The sequence below is a fragment of the Pyxicephalus adspersus genome, chromosome 5 (genome assembly GCF_032062135.1).
Source record: "Pyxicephalus adspersus chromosome 5, UCB_Pads_2.0, whole genome shotgun sequence".
In the NCBI taxonomy this organism is placed as follows: Eukaryota; Metazoa; Chordata; class Amphibia; order Anura; family Pyxicephalidae; genus Pyxicephalus; species Pyxicephalus adspersus.
In genome coordinates, this window is record NC_092862.1 from 29,750,361 (window position 1) to 29,775,993 (window position 25,633).

Consider the following 25,633-nt stretch of genomic DNA (forward strand, 5'->3'; position numbering starts at 1 on the left):
GTTCCACCATGCAGGATTCAATTTGAAAGGCATAGAGGTATAAACTGTAAATTTAGAGATAGATAAGATGATTTTTAGCTCTGTTTTGCAATTACCATTAATAGCAAACGATCTGAAAGATTAATGATCTATTGCTGATCAGATAAAAAGAAAACAGATTCCATTCCGTGTAACTACACAAGTAGTACATTTTATCGATCAGTTGCACACAAATGAAACATCATGCGATCATGAGAGATTATTCGATACTACATGCTACTTGTGTAGCTTACACAATAGGAAGGCATTTATTCCACCTGTTTGGCAATTGATTGCTACCCTTAGTGATTAATTGTTAGAGATTTTAGTAGCTTGACTGAGCTTTTAACTTTGCCCATGGATTTTAGGTTAAAAACAAGACCCAATTAACAAAACTTCCACTAAAACATTAACCCTCATATTATGAGCTGGCAGTGCTTTTTACCTGCACAGCCATATAAAGTGTATCTAAAGCATATTTTTCTTGGATACAATAGATAGTAAAAGAGATGATATCTTGCAAAAAGTACATTTGTTCCAGTGACAACCATCTAAAATAGGATTCGCCTTCCATTGGAGAGATATTCTGTCACTTCTCTCAGAACGTAAAAAACAATCTCCCCCTAACAAATGCAAACAGAAAATAATTACAGTGTGTTTACTATTCCTTGGGCCCCATGACCTGCTGAAACCCTGGTAAAGCTCCCCCATCTCTCCTTCTCTGTTACAGCTGGTACAAATATCTGATATTGCCAGGTATGGGATAGCATGTGGCTCCCTGCAGTGTGAGAGTCCACTAGTCTTCGAGCCAATCCCAAAGCCTGAATACTGTCACATGACAGAGCAAGTAGTGTCATTTCATCTGAATAGATAAGGTAATATCTTTTTAATGATGTAGACACTTTTTCTTTGCTGCTCAGACAAAAACGATACATGTATCACCATTTGAAAGAACTGTAGTCCTTTTATGGCACCATCATAATCTATTGGATAATTACAGACTCATCTACTCTTGCAGGTGCCAATGCCATCTTGCAGAGAATGATTCTTTTGGATTGCAAAAACCAACAATCAAACACATTTAAAAAATACTTTGATTTTAATGGGAATGTGTTAAAAAATGTCTTATTTAAAATGTTTTATTCTTTCAGCCAGCAGACCATTGTGATTACAGTTTTTATTACTGAGCTGATTAATATTGGCAACAATGTATTGTTAAATTCTTGTTTATAATTGTTAATGTCTTGCTGTTGTGTCTGAAACAAAGCAAAGCATGAAGAATACAATTTATACATTGTCACCGAAGCAGATAACAAATGTGACTTGGATTAAAAAAAAAAAAAAATTAACCAGAAGAAAGACCAGTAATCAAAAGTATGAATTATGCATGTGTTAGACTGCAGACACAATCAATCCGAGAAGAGGTTCCTTTTATCTCCTACTTATACCTGATGCGCGGGGGATGGAGGTCACATGGAGACCGAAATGGTGCCCAGATTGGATCTGCTACTTCATTGTGAATTAACTAAAGTAGCTCTCTTGCACACTCATACAAAACACGCTGAGATTTCCTATTCAAAGCATGTCAGGAATTATTAGAAATTATGATTTTAATGTATTATGCAAGAGCACATCTCCATTAGGGATTTATCTTCAGGTAGATCAGTTGTAGCAAACAGCAAATATATTCCATCAATTTCTTTTGATGGATATGTGTATATGCTTTCTTACAGTTAGGTATCCTAACAGAGAACTTAAAAAGAAATCTAAAACAGACTTCAGGCTTGTTAAGTGCTAAAAACTCAACAGCTTTAAAAAAGTTTGTTTATGAAAATCTGACACAAGATTAAGAAAGCCAATACGCCTAAAATACAAACAGTCCTACAAAGAAAAGCTAGAGATAGCATTTATAAATGCTTAAAGCTGAACTCCAGGCAAAGAGCTAAATACACACTGGAAATGCATATATGAGAGTGGTTTTACTCGCCACATGAATTGTATTTCTGTCTTTTCTGCGCACACTAGATTTTATGCATGCTAGATCTGCCAAAGGGCACACATAGCTAAATATAGTTTAGCTCCTTCCAAATCTTATGAGATTTTGCATTTTGTTTAGAGGTGCCTGAGGTCTGCCTCCAGTATCTGGTGATGTAAGCTTTTCAGAAGCCTGGGCATACTGTATATCACCTAAACTAAGGGGGAGCAGAATAAAACCAGGTAATTTGTTTTAAATGCTTTGCCTAACTACATCTACATCCAGTTATTGAAACTGCACATATTACAGTATTTGAAACACATTTCTGAAATTACATGGATAGCTTTCTTAAAATAAAACCTCCAGTAACTTCTGTGTGTGTACCTATTGTTGTCCTGTGTTGTCATGCAGTCACATGGCCAGCAAAGGAGTTGTACCCCAAGCAATATTTACACTAAAGTAAAGTAAATGTATTTTGGATATGTCTGCAAAGGGGCAGGAAGAGATTTGCAGCACTAAAATGAAAGAAAGGGTGAAGGCAAACAGTGAAGGCAGTATTTCCTAAAACGAAAAACCTACTTGTAATACAAAATCTTTTAGCGAACTAAATATGATTCATTTAGGGCAGTTTTTCTCAACCAGGGTTCCTCCAGAGGTTGCTAGGGGTTCCGGGAGCAATGAGCAAATTTTGCCCTTTAGGTCAGTTTACCTTAAGTCAATGATCTTTTTGGGTGACATTCTTCCCACTGGCCAGCAATTTAATAGGCATTCTTCCCACTGACCACCAAGCTATGTACTGAGAGCTTTGATAGGGGTGATGTAGGGATTAAGTCACATAACGCAGTGAGTGTAAATAGAGAACATGGGTGTAAAGGAACAATAGCTATTGTTAGGTAAAATGTCCACTTTAAAAAATAGCCCCTATGTGCTAAATACCATAATCATCTTTATATCAGAATTGAACCAGTGAAGTTCCAATATTTCTTTAGGGACATATGGCATTTAGTTATGGCTTCTTATTCTAGCCTAATTTAGCAAAATGATACAAGATTTTTTTTTCAGACAAACTAGGTGACATACAGTCAAAAATCTCATGTACAGGTTTAAAAAAGAAGAGGGCATTTATCTTTCAAGATATGCAACAATTATAGTATGATTTAAGGAGAGAAGAAAATGGCAAGGAAAGTGTAAGGACAAAGAGTGCTGTTATGCTTATCTGTGATACTTTTGACAATGTTCAGGTTTTAGTCAGACTAAAAGATTACGTTTTTCCTTCCTTTGGAACTTAAATAAAGAAAAGCTAAAGGAGCATCTTAGGAAAGACAATGCATTAACCTTCTGCATTTAATCTAGTTTCAAACAGACAACTTTCTGCACATGGCTTTTGTAACTTTGATCATTTAAAGTACATATATATCACATTGTTACTGAAATTTGGAGGTCAGACTACAACAGGCTATAGGAATCTTCTATAAACTTTGGTAAAGTAGGCTGTGCACAGCCCTGACATGGTTATAAGTCTTTATTGAACCATACAACCTGTTATATAAACCCAGTCCATACTCAGCTGTCCCTGTTTCATCTTCTCCCTTATTTACTTCTGTATTCAAATATTTGGTCATTTTTATTGGGCAGGCTGGGATTGTGTAACTTAATTCAGTCCCGGCACCAACAAGGGAAGTCGGGATTGCTGGGCGTCTCTGGAAATTATTGGTGAGCTGAGCAGCTCAGCGAAATTTGTTAGCTGGGCCATGATCAGGCAGGTAGGAATAGTTACTGCAAAAAGGAACATTGTTTTGCCCTTTCTGCAATAAACACCTGTCTGGTCACACATTTTGAAAGTGGAAATTTACAAACATCAGCCATATTGCGCAAATATGAACAACAATCACAGTTTGAAGTGCACGTGGCAAGCACAATAGGAGGTCTTTGGAAATAAAATGGCTCAAGAAAAGGCATATGAGTTCCTTGGCTGAAGAGACTGACCAAAAGCTATAAAATAATTAGCAAGAGGAATAGGTACATTTTTTTATTCCAGGCCAGGTGACTTACATTTTCAAATTCCATGGGACTTAAATGCCATTTGTGAAAAAACATATTCTTCTCCTGGTGTGGTAACATTATCAATAAATGTAGCCTAAAGTCACCTTTACTAAAAAACTGTGCCATAATAGGGAGTGGAGTGGATCTCAATGTCTAAGGCCAGGTGCAAGTAAAGAGATGTGAAAGGCCAATGCATGTGGCTCAAATGCAACCTCATGCGAAAGCTTATGAATCCTGCAATTTTCATGAATAAATGATGGATAGATCCATGGAATTCGAGAGAACATAAGTTTGGTAACTGCAAGAAATGTATTGTTTTCCAAAAACAACCATCAGCAAAAAAATAAACCTGTTTTCCCCCCATGTTAAATTTAAAGTGACCAAGGTCAAAATATACCTTTCAGTTTCATATATTTGCCACATTATTGTTACCTTTAGGACTCTTGTTCAGTATCTGAAATGGTTAAACCAAATTGACTTTACTTTTTCATGGACTGTGATCTGTCTGAAGTGTGCTAGAATCAGCTCCTTGCTGTGAGAATGATTCTGTGATGTACAAAGAGCAGGTGATAAACTTCTAATTGCTAAGTAAACAAACCAGAAAAAATCTCTAATAACAAATAAACTGTGTAGGCAGTGTTTTTTTCTGACATCTCTTTTTCTGTAAGGGATATGACCTATGAATGCACAGTATATGCTACTGGGGTTAAATGTGCTTTGAAATTGGGGGAATTGTGTATTTTTTTACACAGATGGCAGTACTTGGGGACAAAAGCAGATAGGGTAATGATATGAGCAATAGGAAGCTGGGTATTTAGTGTTTTGTACTAGAGTGTAATTCACCTTTAGCTTGTTATCAGTAGATACAGATACAATGAACAGTGTACTGTGAAAGTGTATCAAAACAAAATATTTTTTTGTTTGTTTTAAAACATGGGGGGGTTTAGAACCACTATTACATTTTCTGTTGTCTGTATCCCCACTAGTTATTTTACTATTTTTCAGGCAACAGAAAATAATTGAAAACCTAGAATTTTTGTTTTCATCAAATTGTGAGGAAATCTTCCAATGAGTACTCCTGTTTTATGTTAGTGGAGGTTCCTATTTATCCAAGTTTAGCTGAATGTAACTAACTACTGCTAAATATACCATGACTATCAATCAGTGGTTAGTTACATTCAACTAGATGTGTTCTTGTAAAAATACTCTGGTATTTTCTTTTTCGTTATCACTAAAGTTATGTGATTTGGGAGAGCTATATATTCAATATTACCAAAACTAGTTCAGTTGAATGTAGCTAACTACTACTAGAAGTTCTTTTTTTAAGTAATACGTCTTTATTTTAGGCATGCACTATGCATTTCCAGTTTTGTTTAATATCAATTACAAGTATTCAATGAAGCACTTGCTCAACAATTGATTTTTATTCAAAAACGACTCATTAAAAAAATTGATCTGCCAAAAAAAGTCCTACCAAATCAATTTTCAATTGGCATTCTACCTGAACAAAACCAATCAATAAAAATTGACCACTTTGATGCCTATGTCTAAGCTATTCTCTAATCAATTGAAAAGATTGTGCAAATTTTGATAAAGGGTATTTATCCCCACATTGCATAAAAATGTTGAGCCTCTTGGACAGGAAATGATCCCAAATCTCTTTAATGGGGCACAGCATATTGGAACTGGGCGTGATTACAATATTTCTGGTTGGCACGGCCACCTTTGAGTCCTTAGAGTCGTTTACTAGTTGCAGCTTCCAGTGAGCAATGGAAAGTATATGTATTAACATTTGTAGCTGTGGCCTTGTCTTCCCACCCCTAATACATTCTGCATTCCTACCCTATGTTTAATGCTCATACAGTTCCCCAAAGTTCCTGGTACAATATGACTGTTTGTGTTAAGAGGGGACAACATAAAACTTTTTCCTTCTGTGAACATACTACTGCATGTTAATTCAGCATTAATTATAGAAAGTGTCAAATTGTATTTCAGTCAATGCCTGCTGTAAGTCTCTGGAGCTTCCCTAATGACAGTAATTACAGGTCATAAGAAGAGTCGTCTGGAATTAACATTTCTCTCATGTCTTGATAGGAAGATTTAAATGGCCACACAGTGCCGATGTTTTGATTAGTAAAATGTTCACTTCCCTTTTTTGTTTCAATGCTTGTCAAACTGCACAGTGCCGAACCTCTGGGTGCTTTGTAGCAGCTGCCAGAAAAATGAAAGTGGAGGTGTATCTAAACAGAGTAAAAAAAATCTTTTTTTATATTGTTTTATATTTCTCTTCCAACTGTTTCACTTCCACCGTCACATCATCCTTCTTCCCTCGACTTCTGACAGTGAACACTTTTTGGATTTCAGTTTACAGGGAAAATACACTAACATAAACTTTTGTGATAAACAAAGAACTGTGAGCTGGCTCTTGCTTCCATTAACAATATATACGCTGCTGCACATTAGAAAATATGTTTCTAATCTGTCCACCAATGCAAATGATCGGTTATTAGAAATGATCAGTGCTTAACGCTGCAGAAGACAGAGCAAAAAAAAAAAAATGACCTGACTGGAAAATGAGCCTTATTATTGTAAAATAATGTTAATATCATCAGCTACCCAGGGAATTAGGAGAAATTAAAAGCAAATCACTTGGAAGAATAAAAGGCCTGCCCCTTAAGTAATAATGGAAGTAATACTTGACATTCATCTCCCTAGAAAATAATATTAGATAAACTTTTTTTTTTTGCAAGGGCATTCTGAACAGCCAATCCAGTTTTATTAATAATTTCCTGTCTCTATACTGGAAGCTCGCATTATCTGGTCACAGTCACAGAAGACCTGCACAGATATTTAATAAAGCTGCCACTGGTAATCCTCTCTGATTACCTATAAGCTTCCAGCTGTAATACACACTGTGCTACAGCTCTGCAGAAGGACATCACACTGTCACCTGGTATGATGTTTGACAGCTTATTCTGCAATATCAAGCCAGCACAAAATTGCTTTTTCCAAATCCATCCCTAGTTAATAACTGAAGGCAATAATGGTATTCAGCATGCGTAATATACTGAGAAGGCAAAATGAGGCAACAGAGAGAAAATGATTAAAGACTGACTATTATGAAGAGGAGATCAAACGTTGAATTTAGAAACCGACAACAATGGTTCAATTACAACATCACACAGGGAGCGCTGCAAGTCTGCATTGCAATTCGGAGAAACACACACGAGGAGAAAAAAAAACATCCATTGTGTGAATAAGGGATGCATTCTAATTTCAATTTAAACAAAGTCCTGTTCCCCATTTGATTTTTCTGCAAGTGTATGCTCAGTAATTCTCGCTGGAGCTGGATAAGAGCAACGTAGCTTATGATATACTGCGCACCTAGCACATTTGTCTACACACACAAGGCTTAGCTCATGTTTTCTGTGTGCACAAATGTGTCACAGGACAGACAAAGGTCTATTGGATGTTGCATACCGGCAGGCTTACACTACAAAGAATAGCAAATGGCAATGAGATTGCACATTATTCACCAAATCAGAAATTATGTTTTCACTGACTTAACCACTTAACCATCTGATTGGTTATTATAAGGTTTTAGCAGTACGCTCTTGGGCAAGCAAATTTAAAGTCCTTAGTGAGCTGTATGCAGTACACCAGATACAACTTGCACAGGCTCAGCACAGTTATACTGGCAACACAAGCATTTTTTACCTTTATCACGGGTTTGGCAGAAACTGTAAGTGACAGGCTGCCTTGATACCTGAAAGTTGTGATCTATATATAAACATATAGTCATTTCATGAAAGAAAATTGAGACAAGTTTGTTTTTGGTAAAGAAACCTTACATGATATAGAAGGTCTGCAAAAGTAATGCAAATTGTGATACTTTTTGAAGATGAGTATATGCTTGTGGTATATAGCATACCTCTAGGTCAGCGGTCGCCTGGTGGTCTTCGAGAAAATTTTGGTGGCCCACAGAAAAATGTAGACATTATTTGCAATTTTTTTTTATATTAGTAAAACAAAAATAATATTCCAATAAATTCTTATATTCTGAATGACAATTTTCACCTTTATATTGCACTAAATTCAAGAGCTGTAGTAGAGGCGGAAAAACAGGGGAGGGGCAGTGTGACGTCAGTGTAGTCGTAAGTTGTATGAGGCAATTGTTGTTAGTAATACCAAAGATAATGCAACTTATAGTAACAATAGTGATACTTCACTTAACCATGAGCTGATCAATGAATCAGAGCCTCCACCGTCCTTGTCAGGCACCATTAGGAAGATCATTATTTTACAAATGTATTTATTCATATTAATGGTCCGCGAGGTTTAAAATGATGAATTTAGTGGTCCGTGAGGTTCTAAAGGTTGGCGACTGCTGCTCTAGGTAATCCAGAATAAGACCACTGCAGACAGTAGATATACAGCTTACATACATACAAATACAAAAATGCAAAGTGCAGTAGCCAATAATAACAAAACAAAATTAGTCTTTCCTTTGTTTTTAAAATGGATAAATACAAATTTGCAGAAGAGACATGGTATGCACAGTATATAGTCCCGGCAAGTGCAAGGGAAGTCGGGATTGCCAGGTATCTGACAGTTAACAATGGTGATCAGGCAGGAAAAGGTGCTTATTAAAGAAGGGACATCACCTTTCTTTTCTGCAAAAATGCTCTGTCTTATTAAAAATTTTTAGTTCCCATTTTTATAATTTAAAGAGGCTTATATAGTAGGCGGTGTAAAGAATGCATTATACACTGCAGCAAAACCATAAATTGCGGGCCAGCGCCTATGACACCAGCAAATTCTAACACATTAATATTACTATAGTGATAGGGTGTGTATTACTCACTCCAAGTGAAGATATATACAAAGACATAGCACAGGAGGAGAAATGATCCCTTTCTATAAGAACTTAATTTTTCAGACATAGAAACAACAAACATACATAATGGGAGAAAGAATATTGCTGGAGATACAATTTGGTCATTAGGTAATGCGTAGGTGACATACTGAATATTGAACCCTGGATAAGCATAACATCTCCAAAACCTGCACCTTTAGGAACAAAGTAAATTCGACATGGAAACAGGTCAGAAATTATTATGTAGTTCTAAATGTCATCAACAAATGAAAGGACTAGGCTAGAGACTAAGGCTTAGGTGATACTAAATGAGAGCACTGTGAGAAAGGATGAGCTCCACAAAAAAGATCTTGAAAGCTCTGATAGGTATAAAGAAAACCATAGGAGGGCAGCATTATGAGTACCAGGGAAATGAGAAGTGTTCAGTAGCTGAGAATGACCAATAGCATGAAATTTCTTACAATAGCAGTAAGATCATTAAGCAAAACAAACATAAGGAATTAAATGAGACGTCATTGCATAGCTCCAGATGCTTGAACATGCTATGGTGTACAAATTAGACAAAACAATATGATGCTGCCATGGCTTTCAATGTGCAGAATAATTTTGCAATGTTAAGCTAAATTTACTGAGAGTATTACCACATATTTGCACTGTCAAGGCCCAGTGTCCTAAAATGAGCTATAGTGTACATAATGTAAATAGAATGTGCTAAAGATACAAGAGAAAGGTAAAAAGGAGATATAAATATAAGACAGCATCATTGTTGCACAAGTAGACAGTAAATGTATTCTGCAACCTCTGTGCTCTTAACTGTGAATAGAAGGAAGATCAGAGGCAGAACTTACTCAGCAAAGATAAATATAAATATATATAAAAATATAAATATAGTCCTAACCAGCAGTGCACTCCTCATACCACTAACAGGGAGTAAATCCAGCTGCCAATTCCATGTAAATGGCCTATAATCAGTTTTCTTTGGTAACACCAATTTATTGGATAAAAACTTTTCCCTAATACATATATATTTATGTTAAATAAATGTACCTTCTCTATGGTGTTTATTTCTGTTGCTTTGGCACATGAACCAGTTTTATAAACTATTAAAAAAAGGGTTTACATTTCTATTGCATAGTATACATTATTATTTAAATTTTCTTCCTCACAAACACTGATGAGTGATGAATTACTATATTTATTTTATCTCTCAAACTAATACCAATAACGCTTCATTAAAAGATGAGTTCAGATTTACTTTGAGAGAGAAATTAAGTTTAATTTACAGAAAATAAGTAGCAATAAATAGGGCTTCATTATGCTGATCTCCTGAATATCAGGGACTAGTTTAATCCCTAATCTTATCAGTCAAAATGAGAGAATTTCTGTATCACTCTTATGCTATATCAAGTGACAAACATATTTTAATGTAATTTATGATAAGGCAATAAAACTTTCATTAACTGTGAATTTTAAACACAATCCACATGTACGGAGAACAATTATTTTGTTTTGTCTTGCTGCTGAAGAAAATAAATGAGAAATAAATATTCAAGTATCTCACCCTTATCAAAATTACCTGAATATTATGGCTGTAAAAAAATAAGCATTAATATTTATGTTTCATATTATAGCAATTCAAGGTAAAGCACCTTTATTAAAACTATGACAAATTCATTTGCTGACTAAAATTAACTGATAATTTAAAGTGCTTTGCCAGGAAAACACACAAATTTGTTTGTGACTATGGTTGACAAGCAGCATGAGTATGATGACAGAAAAGAACTGAGCAAGCAAGGTCTTTGCTTTTTTACTATGTTCCCCATCAGGATGTTTGGATTGGTTGACAGGTATCCACAATTAACCTGGCTAGAGTCCTTGGGCTTGATTTAACAAAGTTCTCAGAGACTGGAGAAGATACATAATTATCGGTTAACCTGGGTGATCCAGCAAACCTGGAATAGATTTCTTAAAATCATTTGCTATTTGCTAGCAGATGTTTTAATATTGAAACAGATCCAGTCCAAGTTTGCTGAATTCTCCAGGTTTACTGATAAAAGTGTATCCTCTCTAGCCTTGGAGAGCTTTAATAAATCAGGCCCATTAAATGCTGAAGCAAGCACAAATGAGCTAACCAAAAGAAAAAAAAGTTTGCAGTATAAATATATGTGCATGCTCACATCACCTGACAAGACATGGCCATGTGTTGGAATAGGGTTTCAGTCAATGCTGCCTTATCTGAAGAGAACAATAGCCAGGATGAGCTTTGTTTCTTAACAAAAAACACAAAATCATAATCTATTTCATCCAATTTCACATCCATAATATTCAAGGACCATCCCCACAAAGTACATTTAACACTATATTCCCAAACCCATATCACTTGCACCAACTATAATTATTTAATCTTGTACTCAACAAAATGTCTGTGTTTGTGTGACCCAAGTCACAAAATAGAAGAACGCCAGACTTAGAGCAATATACATGTATCAGCAAGACAGAACTTATATATGATAAATAAATGCCCTCTCTGTGATGACAGATACTAATAATTACTATAAAATACTATTAATTATTAGACAATACCATCCTATTGATGAAAATGAAAATAACAATTCTTGTAAATCAGGAGAGGATTGGGATAACCCCTGGGTCAACCAATGCATAGAGGATGAGAATCTGGCCTAGTAGAGTGATCATCATACAGCTACAGCCATGAAATAGCGCCTGATTGTTTAGTAATTTTAATATGTGCTTTTTGGGTACTGTCACTGCTATTAAGATCATTGGTGTCTAATTTGTATTTACCAAACTATTGGTATTCAATAATAATTATTTTCTTGTTATATGTATATATGATGTGGATAGGTTTTGTTATTTTTTTAGCTGTTTTCCTGAGCAAGATCAGTTGAGGATGTTACATGGAACTTACAGACCTAACAATAATTACCAGAGGGTGTTTGCTTTAACACCAATACTGTAGGAAATGTTTGGCCTTTGTGGGTAAAATGTTTACTGTGAGTTATGTAGCTCATAAAACTGCACTTTGAACTTGCTGGAATGAGTTGGTGAAACTGTAATGTAAAGCTATGTTTAATTAGTTGACTGCTCTGCAGATGGCCCCTCTCTGGGTCCATCATGTTTTCATCAAACCTGAATCACATGGCGCAAACTGCAATTTCAGGGACCAAACTGTAATTCTTTTATAATATCAGTCAACCTGTTCCTCTCGATTCCATCTGACTGTCCTCATAATATAGGAGCAGAACAGAGCATGGATTGAATGGAGAAAATTGCTACTATACCTTAAGGGGACAGTAAGCAAGTGTGAAGAGTATTGGGATTGAGTGACACAAAGCTATTGTTAAAGTGTTACAAGGAAAAAAAATTACAGTGCCATGAAAACAATTGCAGCCTATATAGGGCACTATTTATGGGAAGACTTAAAGAAAACTTTATTGCCCTACAAATTTTATTTTGACTACCACATGGATGAAAAACACAGGGAATACATTTATTTTTGGTGTACATGCCTATATGTTTCAGTTAGAAACACTTATTAATATTTCTAGTAATAATTAATGGTCTAATATCTACAAAAAGTAATAAAACATCATAAAAATTTCTGTGTGTTGCTATCTACGTATATGGTAGTGGTCCATTATGGTGGCAACATGTTGTGCTTGTTTTTGAAACATTCCTAAAGGAAGGTTTGATAATACTGTGAAGCATAAATGTGGTCTTTAATGAACATTAACATTTTATATGTTTTTGACTAGTATATTAACTTCTGTGACCCTCTACTACAGATTTATAAAGCAGTGAATAAATGTCGTCATAAATTACATTAATGGATTGTAAATTCTGTTTTTTTTTTGTGTGTAATTTGCACTCGCTCACATGGAGAATTTATACTGCTAAGTAGCCAACATAGGAGAGGCATTTACCATACCCACCAATGTAGATAGGAGGATTCACACTAACCACCAATATAAAATAAAAATGTTATGTGGAAACTGAAGTAAAGGGTCTTGGAACTGAAAAAAAAAGGTGAGGAAGTTTTTGTGTGCTAGCCATCAATCAATGTCAAGGTGGACATTTACACTGATCACTGATGTAATGAGACACATTTACACTAACCACCAAAAAAAAGCATATTTAAACTGACCACCAATAGGTGGGGATTCATGTTAATCAAACCTGTAAGGTGAGTGTTTTACACTGACCACCAATCTAAAAGGGGCAATAACACTAATCGCCAATGAAAAATGGGGCATTTACAAATTCCACCAGGGTGCTTATTAAGTTGGACTGTTAATGGACCAAGAAAGTAGATAGGTGATAATGGTGGGGATGTAAAGGTCAAAATGCAGTCATAGTGAGTAGGAGGTACAATGTATTCAGCCTTCTCGCATTCCTATTTTTCAGAAAGCTTTTTTACTTTGAATGGGATTCTGATAAACCTCAAATCATTATTTTTTTTTTACTACTTAGTGCACCAAGATGTGTGCATAGATTTTGGTGCACTAAAGGACATGTGTGTTTCCTAAAACTGTGTTGGGTGCCCTAGGGTGGTCTTCATGGCAATGCTTTGCACTGCAATCATGCCATGTTGAGCAAAGCGCTTCCTTTGCTAAACCTAATGCATGTGAATGTATGTTTGAAAAGTGCCCACATATGTGTAAAGCCTTTACAAATTGTACAAAGAAGAGAGTTAAGAACAGTTACTGCACTTCTAGAGTCATTTCGTAAACCAAATATAATAATAAAAATAGATAATATAAATACTTTGGGGTTAGAGTAACTTTGTTTAAATAACTATTTCATTTCCATAACAAATATCAAAAAAATTAAAGGCTGGGTCAGACAGACACCATGGGTGCCATATGGTAAATGGGCAAATTCATTTCTAAGCACCGCTGTACAAAATGAACCCAGGCAAAAATGCTGCTTCTCTGCTCGCTAATTACTACCATGCTTTTGGTTATGGATGAGAAAGACGTGCAGAAGGTACATTTTAAGAAATTACTACAAGTCACTTCTCATTTTTCATGTGATTAAATGTGTCTCTCTGTCTTCCATTATAATATAACTATTATTTGAGGTCTGAAAACTTATTAATTTAAAATTATTAAGTCATGATTCCGCACAAAAACACAGTATGATCCGAAATCACAGCAGGTCACAAGTTAAAAGAAAAGTGTTTTCACTTTAAAAAACAGTTATAATTACGAGTCATTAAAGCCTCCATATCAGTTGAAAAGGCAATGTGGAAATTTGATGCCCCTGCCCCTAGAACATCCTGTGGTGTTTAACCCTTTCATAACTAAGCACTGCAACTCCTAGAAGAAGCCTTTGACGCCACAGGAGGGAAATTTAATCCTAATCATTCCAGTCAAGAGGCACCATCCTCAAGCTCACAAACTATCCTACAAGGTTTTACTCTGCTAATTAGATAACAGATGGAGGAGTTCATAGTGGGCTAAGAAGAAGAATTCACTGGCTTGAACCATACAGGGAAAGTTTTTAAAGGTATTTGAAATGCTGAGATTGTAACCATATGTTTATAGCACAATTACCTCTTCCCTGGAACTCTGGTTTACTTGCTGAAGCTTCTTTGGGTCCATGTTGGCCTGTTCCAGCTTCAGTTTGAACCTGGAAAGTTCCTCCCTTATTTTCTTGTTCTGGTGACGAAGCCTGTTGACCTCAGAGGTGATTGCAGAGTTCTCTGAGTTTTTTTCATTTAGCTAAAAGACAAATATACAACGTTATTGGATGCATTGTACAGTATAATACCTAAGTTAGCCATCAGCTACCACAGATTGCATGCTCAAGTAGCAATGGTCTCATTATAGTCAACAAGTTAATTTGATTTGCATTTGTTTTAACTTGTTCAAATCAAAGAATACCCATTGATCCTACTAAAGCTGAAAGAAGAAACCTGAAAAACTAAGACTAAAACATGGATGAAAAAAGTATGAAAACAGTATCTATAAAAAGTTTAGTTAATTAGAGGTGTGTTACCAAAGGAAATGCCAACCAGTTAGTGTTTAGATTAGGCATGTCTAATTTCTTTTCTTCTGTGGGCCAGACTATTTTCCTGAAGTATCAAAACATAATAAAACACAACATATGCTGCTGTATAGTATATATCTATAAAATAACTATGTTTTCCTGAAATATCTGAGCCTAAACTTTTTTCTTACACTGGAGCTCATATATGCCACATATAACATACACTAAAACACATTGTGTTACTAATGCACAATATCATCTCATCTTTCTGCCAGAGATGCAGGATCTGCTTTCTTTGTATCATAATGGCTGCCATTTTTCTTCTAAATTATAGAATTTTGGAAATCATAAAAGGTCCCAACAGAGACAGATGCAACCCTAACTCATCAGCTCACCTCTGCACTTCTCTTGTTCACTGCTCACCACTATCCCTCCTTACCCACCATTTTACATTTACATCCTCTTGTCTGCTGTTATTTATTGCATTCCTCATCCACTGACACATCCACCACTGATCACGTCCTCCACCTTTAACATTTGAGTTTGACCACTGAACCTCTTTATTTCTACACTACACGACTGCACCCCCTTCAACCTCTGAAATTCCTGTGACCCCCCTTCCACCTCTAAACTCCATCACTGCAGACCTTTCCATCTTTATTCCCTTCCTTCTATTAGGTACTGCCTATCTAAGTGTTAGTCCTAAGTTCCTTCCAACTAGAGTACATTCAACTGTGACAGCAATCACATTAATAATAATATTCCCCATTAATTACATTTGGAGCTAATTTGTTTCCTGTCACTTGACTACTAAATTATCATTTAATTTTGGCTATACCCTGAAATCCAAATTTGTGTAAAGATAGGTTTAAATGCTTTAAAATAAATGCAGAAAGAAAACACACCCGTAATGAATGGGGGTCTTCTGTCTGACTGGAGCTTACAATCCTCCAGACTATGTTTTCTGAGCAACAATAAAATACACCTTTAACATCTCAAAATATCTCAGATTATTTGTAGAATACAAGTCATCATCACATAGCTCTTCAAGGTGTTCAGCTTCTTGATTTGGTCTCAAGGACAAAAGGATTGTCTTTCTTCTCAGCTGGAGAAAGATAGCTTGGCCCATTATGGCCATGTCTATATATTGCACATGCTGCAGATTAGAAGTATTAAAAATCATTCTACTGTATCCTTTTAAATTGATGTCAGTTCTCAAGTCTAAGCAAATAGTCCTCTCTACCGCCCTACTGTAACAAAGTATACATTTCTCTACATTTAGATCGTAGCAATATTCTTTATGAAACCTGATCCTTTTTTTACTGATATTTATGCTGTAAATCTGGACAGCTTTCCATCAGAACAAACAAATGCTGTTACATGTTTCCACCAACAATTACCTAAATGTGGAGCATTTTTATGTTACAGAAATCTCTAAAACTCAAATAAAAAAAAAAAAATCATATTTGGGTGTATGACAGAAAATCTGCTAATACTTTGAAAACAAAGTCATGAGTACAGCTCATTTAGCTAAACATAGCTGCCTTTTAGTTTTTTTAAAAAAAAGGTCAACATTTTGGTAAAAAAAACGCTAATAGTTTACAAAGGGGACTTTAAAGGCATCAAGGTGGATACAAACATATTAAAAAAAGTTTAGGTAGGTTTGTATGCACCCCCCTTTGTGAACAAAAAAATAATATTTATTGAGATGCGGCATCCTTTTGTAAACCCATGATACCTATGGATATCTCTCTAAAAAACATGCTTACTCAGACATATTAGTAAATCCCAGTATATTTCCCACAATCATTGTTTCCTTTCCAAGCATCCCCATTTTTGGGGTGTGGTTCCATAATTTTTTTTTATATTTTAAATAATTTATATTTATTTCACTCTGTTAGGTCTTTTTTTTTAAAGCCCTCACACCTGAAAAGAAAACAATAATAATTTGCACAGTGCTGAGCTGCTCAGATCACTAGTACTGGTGCTCCTAAGTCTACTGGGAAACTCCCTTTAGGGTGTTGATTTCTGGGTTTATATTTCTCACCGATTCCTCCCTCCTGCCCTCCCTGTCCTCTCTTTTTATGCAGAAGAGTGGTAGCGCCAGAGCAAGGAACCAGTGAAAAATGTTGGGAAGCTTATTCAAAACACACAGAAGTGTCAATATACTATTGAAAAAACAGAATAGAACATAATTATAGCCCTAAAATCTGCTTAGTTAAAAACAATTCACAAATTACCTCCTATATTTTTTTTCCACAATAGGAATGCAAGTAGGTGGGGGGTAGCAGCAAGTTTCACTATCCAAACTGGGGGAGCGGTCTGTCACAATGGCCCAGGATTTGGTGTAAATTGGAAGCCTTTGGGGGCTTATGCAGGTATGTGAACCTCTAGGTGTGTTTGACCACTTTACACCTGTAGCAGTTTTTCTTCCTTTACAGAGCGTCATATTAACATGTTATATGTATTTACAAAGTAAAAAAATTAATTTAAAAAAAATCTGTCCTATCTGAACATTCTTCTATGTGCCTCTAAAAATGAGAATATTTCTAGGAAGTTGTTACACTTGTTTTCGAGAAAAGCACATTTTTACAACTAGTAACTTTCATTGTTTTTCTATCCCAGGGAAAGATTAACATGCATAACATTTTCAAAATGATGTCCAGGATTTACAACAAAATACAAAAACAAAGACTGAGAAAGATGAAGACACAGTGTTACCTGCTCAACTGTCTGTTTGTGATTTGATTGTAATAAAGTCATTTCCAAGTTTAAATCATAAATGTTCTGCTCGGCAGACTCCAGACTTTTTGTACTTTTTCTGCATCGTTTCTTTGACTGTTCCAAATCTTCCCGCAGTTTCGCTATCGTTTCCTCATAAAAATCAGCCTTGAACATTAGAAATGTGCAGTTTGATGAAGACCTTTTAAGAAACCTTTTTTTTTAAAAACATTTGAGATTATATAAAGATCACTATGTGATTGTGGGAAAAAGCAAAAGCAACCTCTCACTACTTTGAGGCCTTTTCTATAGCCCAGAGCTGCTTTTTGCTGTGATCACGATCTTTAAACAATTCTCTAAAGTTTCCCCATCTTGATGACAGGGGCACACATGAAGTACAAGCCAACGCCTGACCCGTGTATGAAGACACATTTGTAAGGAGTTTCTCACCAAATGTGTGAATACAATTTTTCTTCTTTCCTTTTATCAGGGAATAGAGCTTGTACAAATAATAAAAGGCGCAGGTTCTCTAATCCTCCAGTCATCTAACCTTCCCACAGGGGCAAACAGAAGCGACGTGCAGTCGGATGGTGTCACAAGCCACAACCAGCGGATTAAAACAAGTCTTATTACCGTGCAAGCTCTGCCATTCCGTTAAATTACTTATGTGAACAATTCAAATAGCCAGACCAATTTCACCTACTGCTCAGTGTACCTACAGGAAGGGGGGGGGGGGGGTTTAATAAAGCTGAGACACAGATTACTTTTAAAGCAAACTGTATTTATAATCATTCCTTGTGTAATATACATTCAGAACCATTTCCAGAGAAATGTATCCAAGTGCATTATAATGAAATGACATCAGTGACTGCAGCTGCCATCCTCATGAATCTGTATGTAAACTTTTTCTGTAGGGTAAGTTTAGATAAAACCTAGCTTTCTTTACCATTTTTATTATGCTTCATCAAATTTTTTTAAAGCCTATAAGGTTAACTGCTCTAACAAGTTTGATATGAGTAAATATAAAGATAAATTTAAACTGGAATGTCAATTTATATGTCACGTATATTCTTTTATGATTCTGTGACTGTTTTTTTTTTAAACTGTAGTCTAGAGTATAGTCTGTCCAAACCTTTATATCTACTATGAAAAACAGTTTGCAAAGCAGCCATGCAAAACACCATGAATCTCAAACACGAATATTTATCCAAGACAAAAATAAATAACTATGTTGCTTCCCATTAAACTGGGGCATCTTTTTATATATTGAATTTACAATTCTTTAAAATGGCCACCATCATGTTTTCTAGCCACAAGTTCATCAATGCAGAAAAAACTCTACATGTTTTTTTCTTTTTACTTCGACATTAGGAAAAAATATATTTTAATTAGTTTATTTAAAACAAAAAATGTAGAAAACATATTTCTAATTTAAATGTTGTTCTCATTTATTATTTATATGGCTCTTGAAAACATACCTGTGTCATGTAATGTTTAATTTGTGTCTCTGCGGTGGAATGGTTTAGTTGGAGAATTTTCATCTGTGCTTGTGCTTGCAAGAAATCACTCTGAGTGGAGCTGTTTTCTTCTTGCAATCTGCGAACCTCGTTTTCTAATTTTATAAGTTGATTTTCTTGCTCTTTAATCTTTAAAGGATACATACAAAATAAAATATAAAGGTGACATATTTTTTACAACACAACCAATAATTACAGTGTTTGAGACTGTCAGAGGCATGGTGGCCAACATATGACACTTTGGCACTTATTGAGTCTCAGGGTACTCAGGGTCTTTGAAGACAGTTGTCTGTGTTTTCCTTATCCAGTTGTTTGGCCAGTGGTGGAAATAAATGCTTTCCACTGACTTGGTTTATTCCATATATGCTATATTATTTTGTTGACTATATTATTATAGTCTTTTATCACTTCATGTACAATGTCTACTGACTCAGCTTTCTGTGGCATTATATTTATTGAATATTATGGGTAGTCCAGGACTGCATCTGAGGTCTCCTAGATCAAGAAGGTTGACCACCCTTTTTCATTAAGTGCAAAAGGTGCTAATATAATATATAATAAGATGCTAAAGCATGGAAAGATGAGTAAAAGCACCAAAACCCCCATGAAGTTGGGAGACAAAAGGATCCTACTGTTGAAGTATTGAAGACAAAAGGGGACTGACCCAGCCCACCAGCTTCCACCTAAACCTAAATCATTACTTTTCAATAGACTGACTGTACATGAATGAAGTATGTACATCAATAATTTTGAGCTACCAAAGTACTAGAACAATGACTGCGGTTGCTAGATTAGATTATGCAGGAACCTACGCAGAGGAAACTACATGATCTTGGGAGGAAGACACAACATCACGTATATAGTATACATGGTAAAAACAACATACATGTCACCAAATTTTGCAAAATAGCAGTTTCACACACTAAGCCTTCTTGTTGCATAAATATATCAAATATTTTTGCTTAATGTCACATGCAATCTTTTTCAAGGCAGAAAGCAGAGTCATATTTAAGAAATTATTTAATAACCAGAAGGGAGCAGAAGGCCTTTGGAGATGACATCTTTTTGAAAGGCAGTTTTTACATGTTTACATAAGGCTGTGGGACAAATAAAATTCTAAGATTCTATGCATTACTGGTAGCCAAACAAGTAAATACAAAGCTGAAATACATCTCCATTCTATTTTGCAGTATCCCCCATCCTATTGTGTGATGCTTCCTCCGCCTCTTGGATTGTAAGCTCTTCTGGGCAGGGTCTTTTCTTCCTCCAGTGTCACTGTCTGTATCTGTCTGTCATTTTATTTAATGTACAGCACTGCATATTATGTTGGTGCTATATACTGTAAATACTGTTTAAAATTATTACAAATAATAATGGCTGACTTAGGGTGATATTTTTCTTCTAGATTTGTACTCCACAGTTTCTTGTCCCCACCACAAGATGTGCATAGAGTGACACTAATATTGTCACATTAGTACTGCACAACTAGAGGAGGCAAAGTGGACCCTGCTGGATCATGCAACTTCCATGAAGAAATCTGGGAATTAAAATATACTACCAGTGCGTGGATAAATGGGGGGGGGGGGCAGAAGCCCCTAGTTGATCTGCATGTAGTAAAAATATTCTCCAGTCCCCCGCCTGTGACTGGACAGTGAAAGAGCTGCATCTCACTCTTTGCTTAGCTGCTCCTTCTACCTGTATATGCATGTAACACACTGCATATCTGCTTTAATTTTTACAGATTACTAAATAGCATATTAAAAGAAGGAGCTCTTTATTGTATATCATAGCCTATTATGAAACTCTTACACTGCACCACATGTTACTACATTTAAAGCAGGCTTCCGTTGTTACTAATCCTTCTGCCTCTGCTGCTATAAGAGCCCAAAATGCCTTGAGGAACACTCTCTGCATAGAATGGAGCCTTGGTCATGTTTGATCAACTATGTGCCGTTATAAAGTGGTGAGAGAATGTAGGAAGTAATCACACAACGTTTCAATTTGACCAAACATAGCAATATCTGAGGAGATGACATGTTTTATTTTCACGCTGCCTTTAAAAGTAATGAAATTAGGAGACTTACTCAAACACACCTGAGGAAAATAACTCTCCCCCCTCCCGACATGCCCAGGAATATTAGCAACATAAAACGGCTTACTTCAGTCAGCTGTTTAAACTAGTGAGCTCACAGCTGCAGTTCTAAGGCTGTGATTATTAAAAAATAATTGTGTATTAAGTCTGGATTAAAAAGCGCCCTATAAACACACATTCTGATTTACAGCAAAGGAAGCCATGAAATTCCATTTACAATTACAAAATGCTTGCTGAGGCACATTACTCAAAGTTCATTAACGATCCTGGATTTCAGCTGCTCTATGAACAGGGTAAAAAAATTTAGCATCTCTGCAAAAAAGTTCTAAAGCAATAGTGATGCATTTAATGGGTAAATTAAATTACATTTTAAGTTACAGTCCTGGCAGGCTCTGTTTGTTCAGAGAATATCCCTGATGAACTTTAGTACTTTGCTAAGAAAAGTGTAGCAGGCTTCAGGCATGGACCACTTGCAAAACTTCTAGTGTGTTGGAAGACTTTGTGTTGGGTAACTTGACAAGCCCTGAGCCAATAAATAATCAGCATTGATTCACTATTGATAGCTGTGTAAGTGTTGTTCATATAGCATATACAGCTGTAATGGTGGAAAATGTTGGCCCTTGGAACTTTAAGTCATTAAAAGAAAGGATCATATGGGAATATATTACTAAATACAGCAGCATAAACAGGGACAAAAAAATTGAAGATCTAAATAGATAATTTCTGAAGTTGCATATCAAATAGAGGAATTAGGAAAAGAATGTCACTTTCATTATTTGAAGCGAACACAAACTACTCTTTCAAACCATTGTTGAAGATGCTACATAATTTTCTGGTACACTTTAACTACCATAATTCACTAGAGTACTAATACACCAGTATTTATGATACCATATTCCACCAGAAGGTGGAGATATAGGTAAAATTTGATATTGCAACTCCCGAGTCCCATTTAAGCAGGACTATTACCACAGAACAAATCCACTAACTGTAACATGAAAAGGCCTGACATTGATGAGGGAGTACTGTTTGAACTAGAATTCCTCTAACTATACTAGTAAATGCTACTGTGAAATGAAAACAGCATATTTCAATGTCACAAACTGAAATACTTTTTTCCCCTTCAACAGATGGAGAATTAAATATTAACCTCACTGTTTTACTAAAGTTAAGCTTCAAATGACAGAAATATATATGGTCCATCATACAAAGCCAAGTGTATTGTAATGCAAGTACAACATGCCAAAACCAGAAACTGTTTTCCCTAAGGAATTGTGCATATGTAGATAATCTTAAAAGAAGACTAGCATAATGAGAAAGATGAAATATGTCATCCACCTCCTATCTTTAGTTATGTTTGGCTTATCAGTTGTTCAGAATAGGACTATACATTGCTCTATCATAAATAGCTTATGTATAAACACTGCTGAAACATGCAAGGGTACATTATCAGCAGTGTACACAGTGGAGTGAAAACAAAAAATCAAGAACAGAAAACAAAAGTTTATTTATTTAACTATGTTTAAAAATTACAAAGATGCAAAATTGGTTCCACATGCCCCCCACACGAAAGTGCAGCAAATGTATATTGCTTACCTTTTAACAAAACTCATGACTAGTGTTCCCCTCCTGAGACTGTCATATTAAATTCCAGTGACTTCACTCATTAATGTCCTTTTTTTATACTGATTCCCTGTATTTACCACCATGGCTGGACCTACACAGTCTGCCAGGTTGGTGTCATATTTACCTGGCAGACAAATTCTCACACTGCCTATGGTCCTCTTTCTGTTTAACCTCATACGGCCACATTTTTTTTGCTCCTCTACCATTTACAGTTATTGCAGAGCAAACAGCTCCATGGAGGAATCCTATTTAGAAAGCATTACAGCACATGTACAGCACATTTGGATAGGATTTCTACAAAAATGTAAAAAATTTCTTCTGAGGAAAATGCCTTATTGCATAGTTATGTGAGTACTTTACTGAACAGCACGCTATACAATATAAAATATTTAAAGGTTTGTAGGTTCTCTCTTATATGAAAACTAGACTCTTTAATAGGTTTGGGTTCTGTGTGATTAGGAAATAGGGGCAGTGAGCATGTGTGCCCAACTCCTTTTCATAAAAAGTTATCTGGACTCTGGTTTGCTAAGGAAGGACAAGGCAGAAAGTGTGCAGGCCCCTTCCCTTTGACAATAATAGACCCCGGCCTGAATGGAATTCTAATGCCCGCTGGCCACGCAATGACATGATCTCCTATTTGGACATGGTTGGACCCTGCAAAGGTAATTAAAAGCTTAAAAAAAGTAATTAAGACATTTTTTCTATTGTGCTGTGTAGTTGTTTCAATGGCTTGTTTACCCCCTTTCTGGGAATGGGTAAGAGGTAATATGGACCCCTGTACTAATTCCCCAGATTAAGGTGGTGGAGATCTGGGGGGGGGCTCTTAATAAAAGTGGCTTCCACATTACAATAAGTGTACTGCCCCCCTGTAAACACCACACTAATGCTACCTAGCTGAAAAGTCTACATATGGGTCAACCGTGACAAAAACCCTCAACTGTCAGTATATTGGTATGAGGTCTTTAAAAAAAAAACATTGATAATATTGCGTTGACAACTGATTAAAGAAACATTCAAAATCATACAATCAGCACTACCAATTGCCTGGTCTTGTTTAACATGTTATTACCTTTTGACCATCATTCTTATTTCTGGACCTTAGTCTCTCCATTTCATCTTCCATGTTCACAGTCTGCTTTCTCATTTCTTCTGCTTGGTTTTGCCCCTGGTTCAGCTCTTCCCGTAAGCCTTTGATAAGTTCTTCAAAGTTTTGAGCCTAAGGGTAAAAAGATAAAGATAAAATGTTAACCGCAGCTCGTTTTGTTGAGGTGTTTTTTAAAAAGCTGGTAGTAACAAAGAATATGAATAATAGCTCGAGTTGCTGGAGTAGGTGAAAATAAAAATAATATTAACTTAAAGTTAATACTTGTTACCTATGAAGGACCAGGGGTACAAAAAATATTTTTATGTAGGTTGTGACATTTTTGCTATTTGGTGAAAATGCATCCGGGGTGTGCCTAATTCCTTGGGCACGCAAGAGTTTTTTTAAGAATATTATTTTCTATTATTGTGTTACATTTACATTTATTGGAAATTAAAGATCCTTTTTGAATGCATATCAGTGTTTGGCGGCACATGCAGATTGTAATTTCAAATTTTCATCTAAAAATCATTTTTTTTTTTTTTTGCTCTGTTTGTGAAGGCAAATGGTGCCATTGCTTCTTATTTTCTTCAATTCAAGGTGGAAATGAAAATGGTGCTATTTAAAGGACCCTGGAAACAATGATCATTATTTTCCTCTCCTTTATGAATAAACAGATGAACAGTTTATGAAATAATAAAGTTGATTAAATAAGAATCGAAGATTAAGATCTGATTACAATAATGCAGTAACTTTCAGAAACAGTAAATAATGAAAAAGTTTAGCATTACCACCATGCATTTTCCCAAAAATAAGCCATTGCACACATTTCTGTAAAAATACTTTTTCCCAGCTTTACTCATCGCTATGCAGTACACAAAGGGCTCAATTTTTAAAACAGACTTTGACATTCCCTCAAACATTCTCATTCTCATCAGCCATTGAGACACATGGACCTGGAAGACTCCAACCAGGGTTTGAGGAAATGTCCGATTACCTGTTTTATCAATAAAGACCTAAGTGAGATGACTCAAATAAACTGTTTACATCTAAAACACAACATAACAATCTTAAAAAAAAAAATTAGTATGAGTAGACATCTTTTTATAAAATGTATTATTCATGAGTGTTAATGAGACAACAAAAACACCATGTAGAACTATAGAATTTATTACATAAGGTCCCATTGACTACTGAACATTCACATGCACCAGAAGTTATAGATAGAGTACCTTAAGTAAACTTAATACCCGGTACCAAAAGAAAGAGATTCATGATATTTTATAGATAGTATTTCATATTTATAGATTGTTTGGCCATTTGTCAACTAAATGACTTCCTGAAAAGATGGCATAAAAAGTATCATAGACATCATTCTTTTCTAACTCTCTTTTGGTCACATGTTTTATATTGTGTTAAACAATACAATAATGGCATTTCAGAAATGCTCAACAGATTTTTTTCTAGTTCGCCACTGAAAAAGTTTTTTTTTCTGTTAGGCTTTTTTCACTCTTGAGTGTTTTCCTTTGCCAACACCATTCAGAAAACAAACAATACATAAAAAAACAAATTTAATTGAACCCATAAAAAAATCAAAATTCTTACAATACTCATGAACTATACAGTACAGGCTATTCTTTTAAAGTGCATTGAATATTTACTTAGGAAGCTG

General features: G+C 35.5%; 1 protein-coding gene across 1 annotated transcript in view; it reads right to left on the bottom strand.

Moving 5' to 3' along the window:
• Positions 1 to 25,633, bottom strand: part of LOC140331915 (uncharacterized) — a 209,268-nt gene that overhangs the window by 79,936 nt on the left and 103,699 nt on the right. The window contains exons 17-20 of the mRNA XM_072413249.1: positions 23,950 to 24,096; positions 19,124 to 19,291; positions 17,646 to 17,813; positions 14,489 to 14,656 (exon numbers count right to left, since the gene is read on the bottom strand). Of these exons, the coding sequence (XP_072269350.1) occupies positions 14,489 to 14,656; positions 17,646 to 17,813; positions 19,124 to 19,291; positions 23,950 to 24,096 (651 nt within the window). The remainder of the gene's footprint in view (positions 1 to 14,488; positions 14,657 to 17,645; positions 17,814 to 19,123; positions 19,292 to 23,949; positions 24,097 to 25,633) is intronic.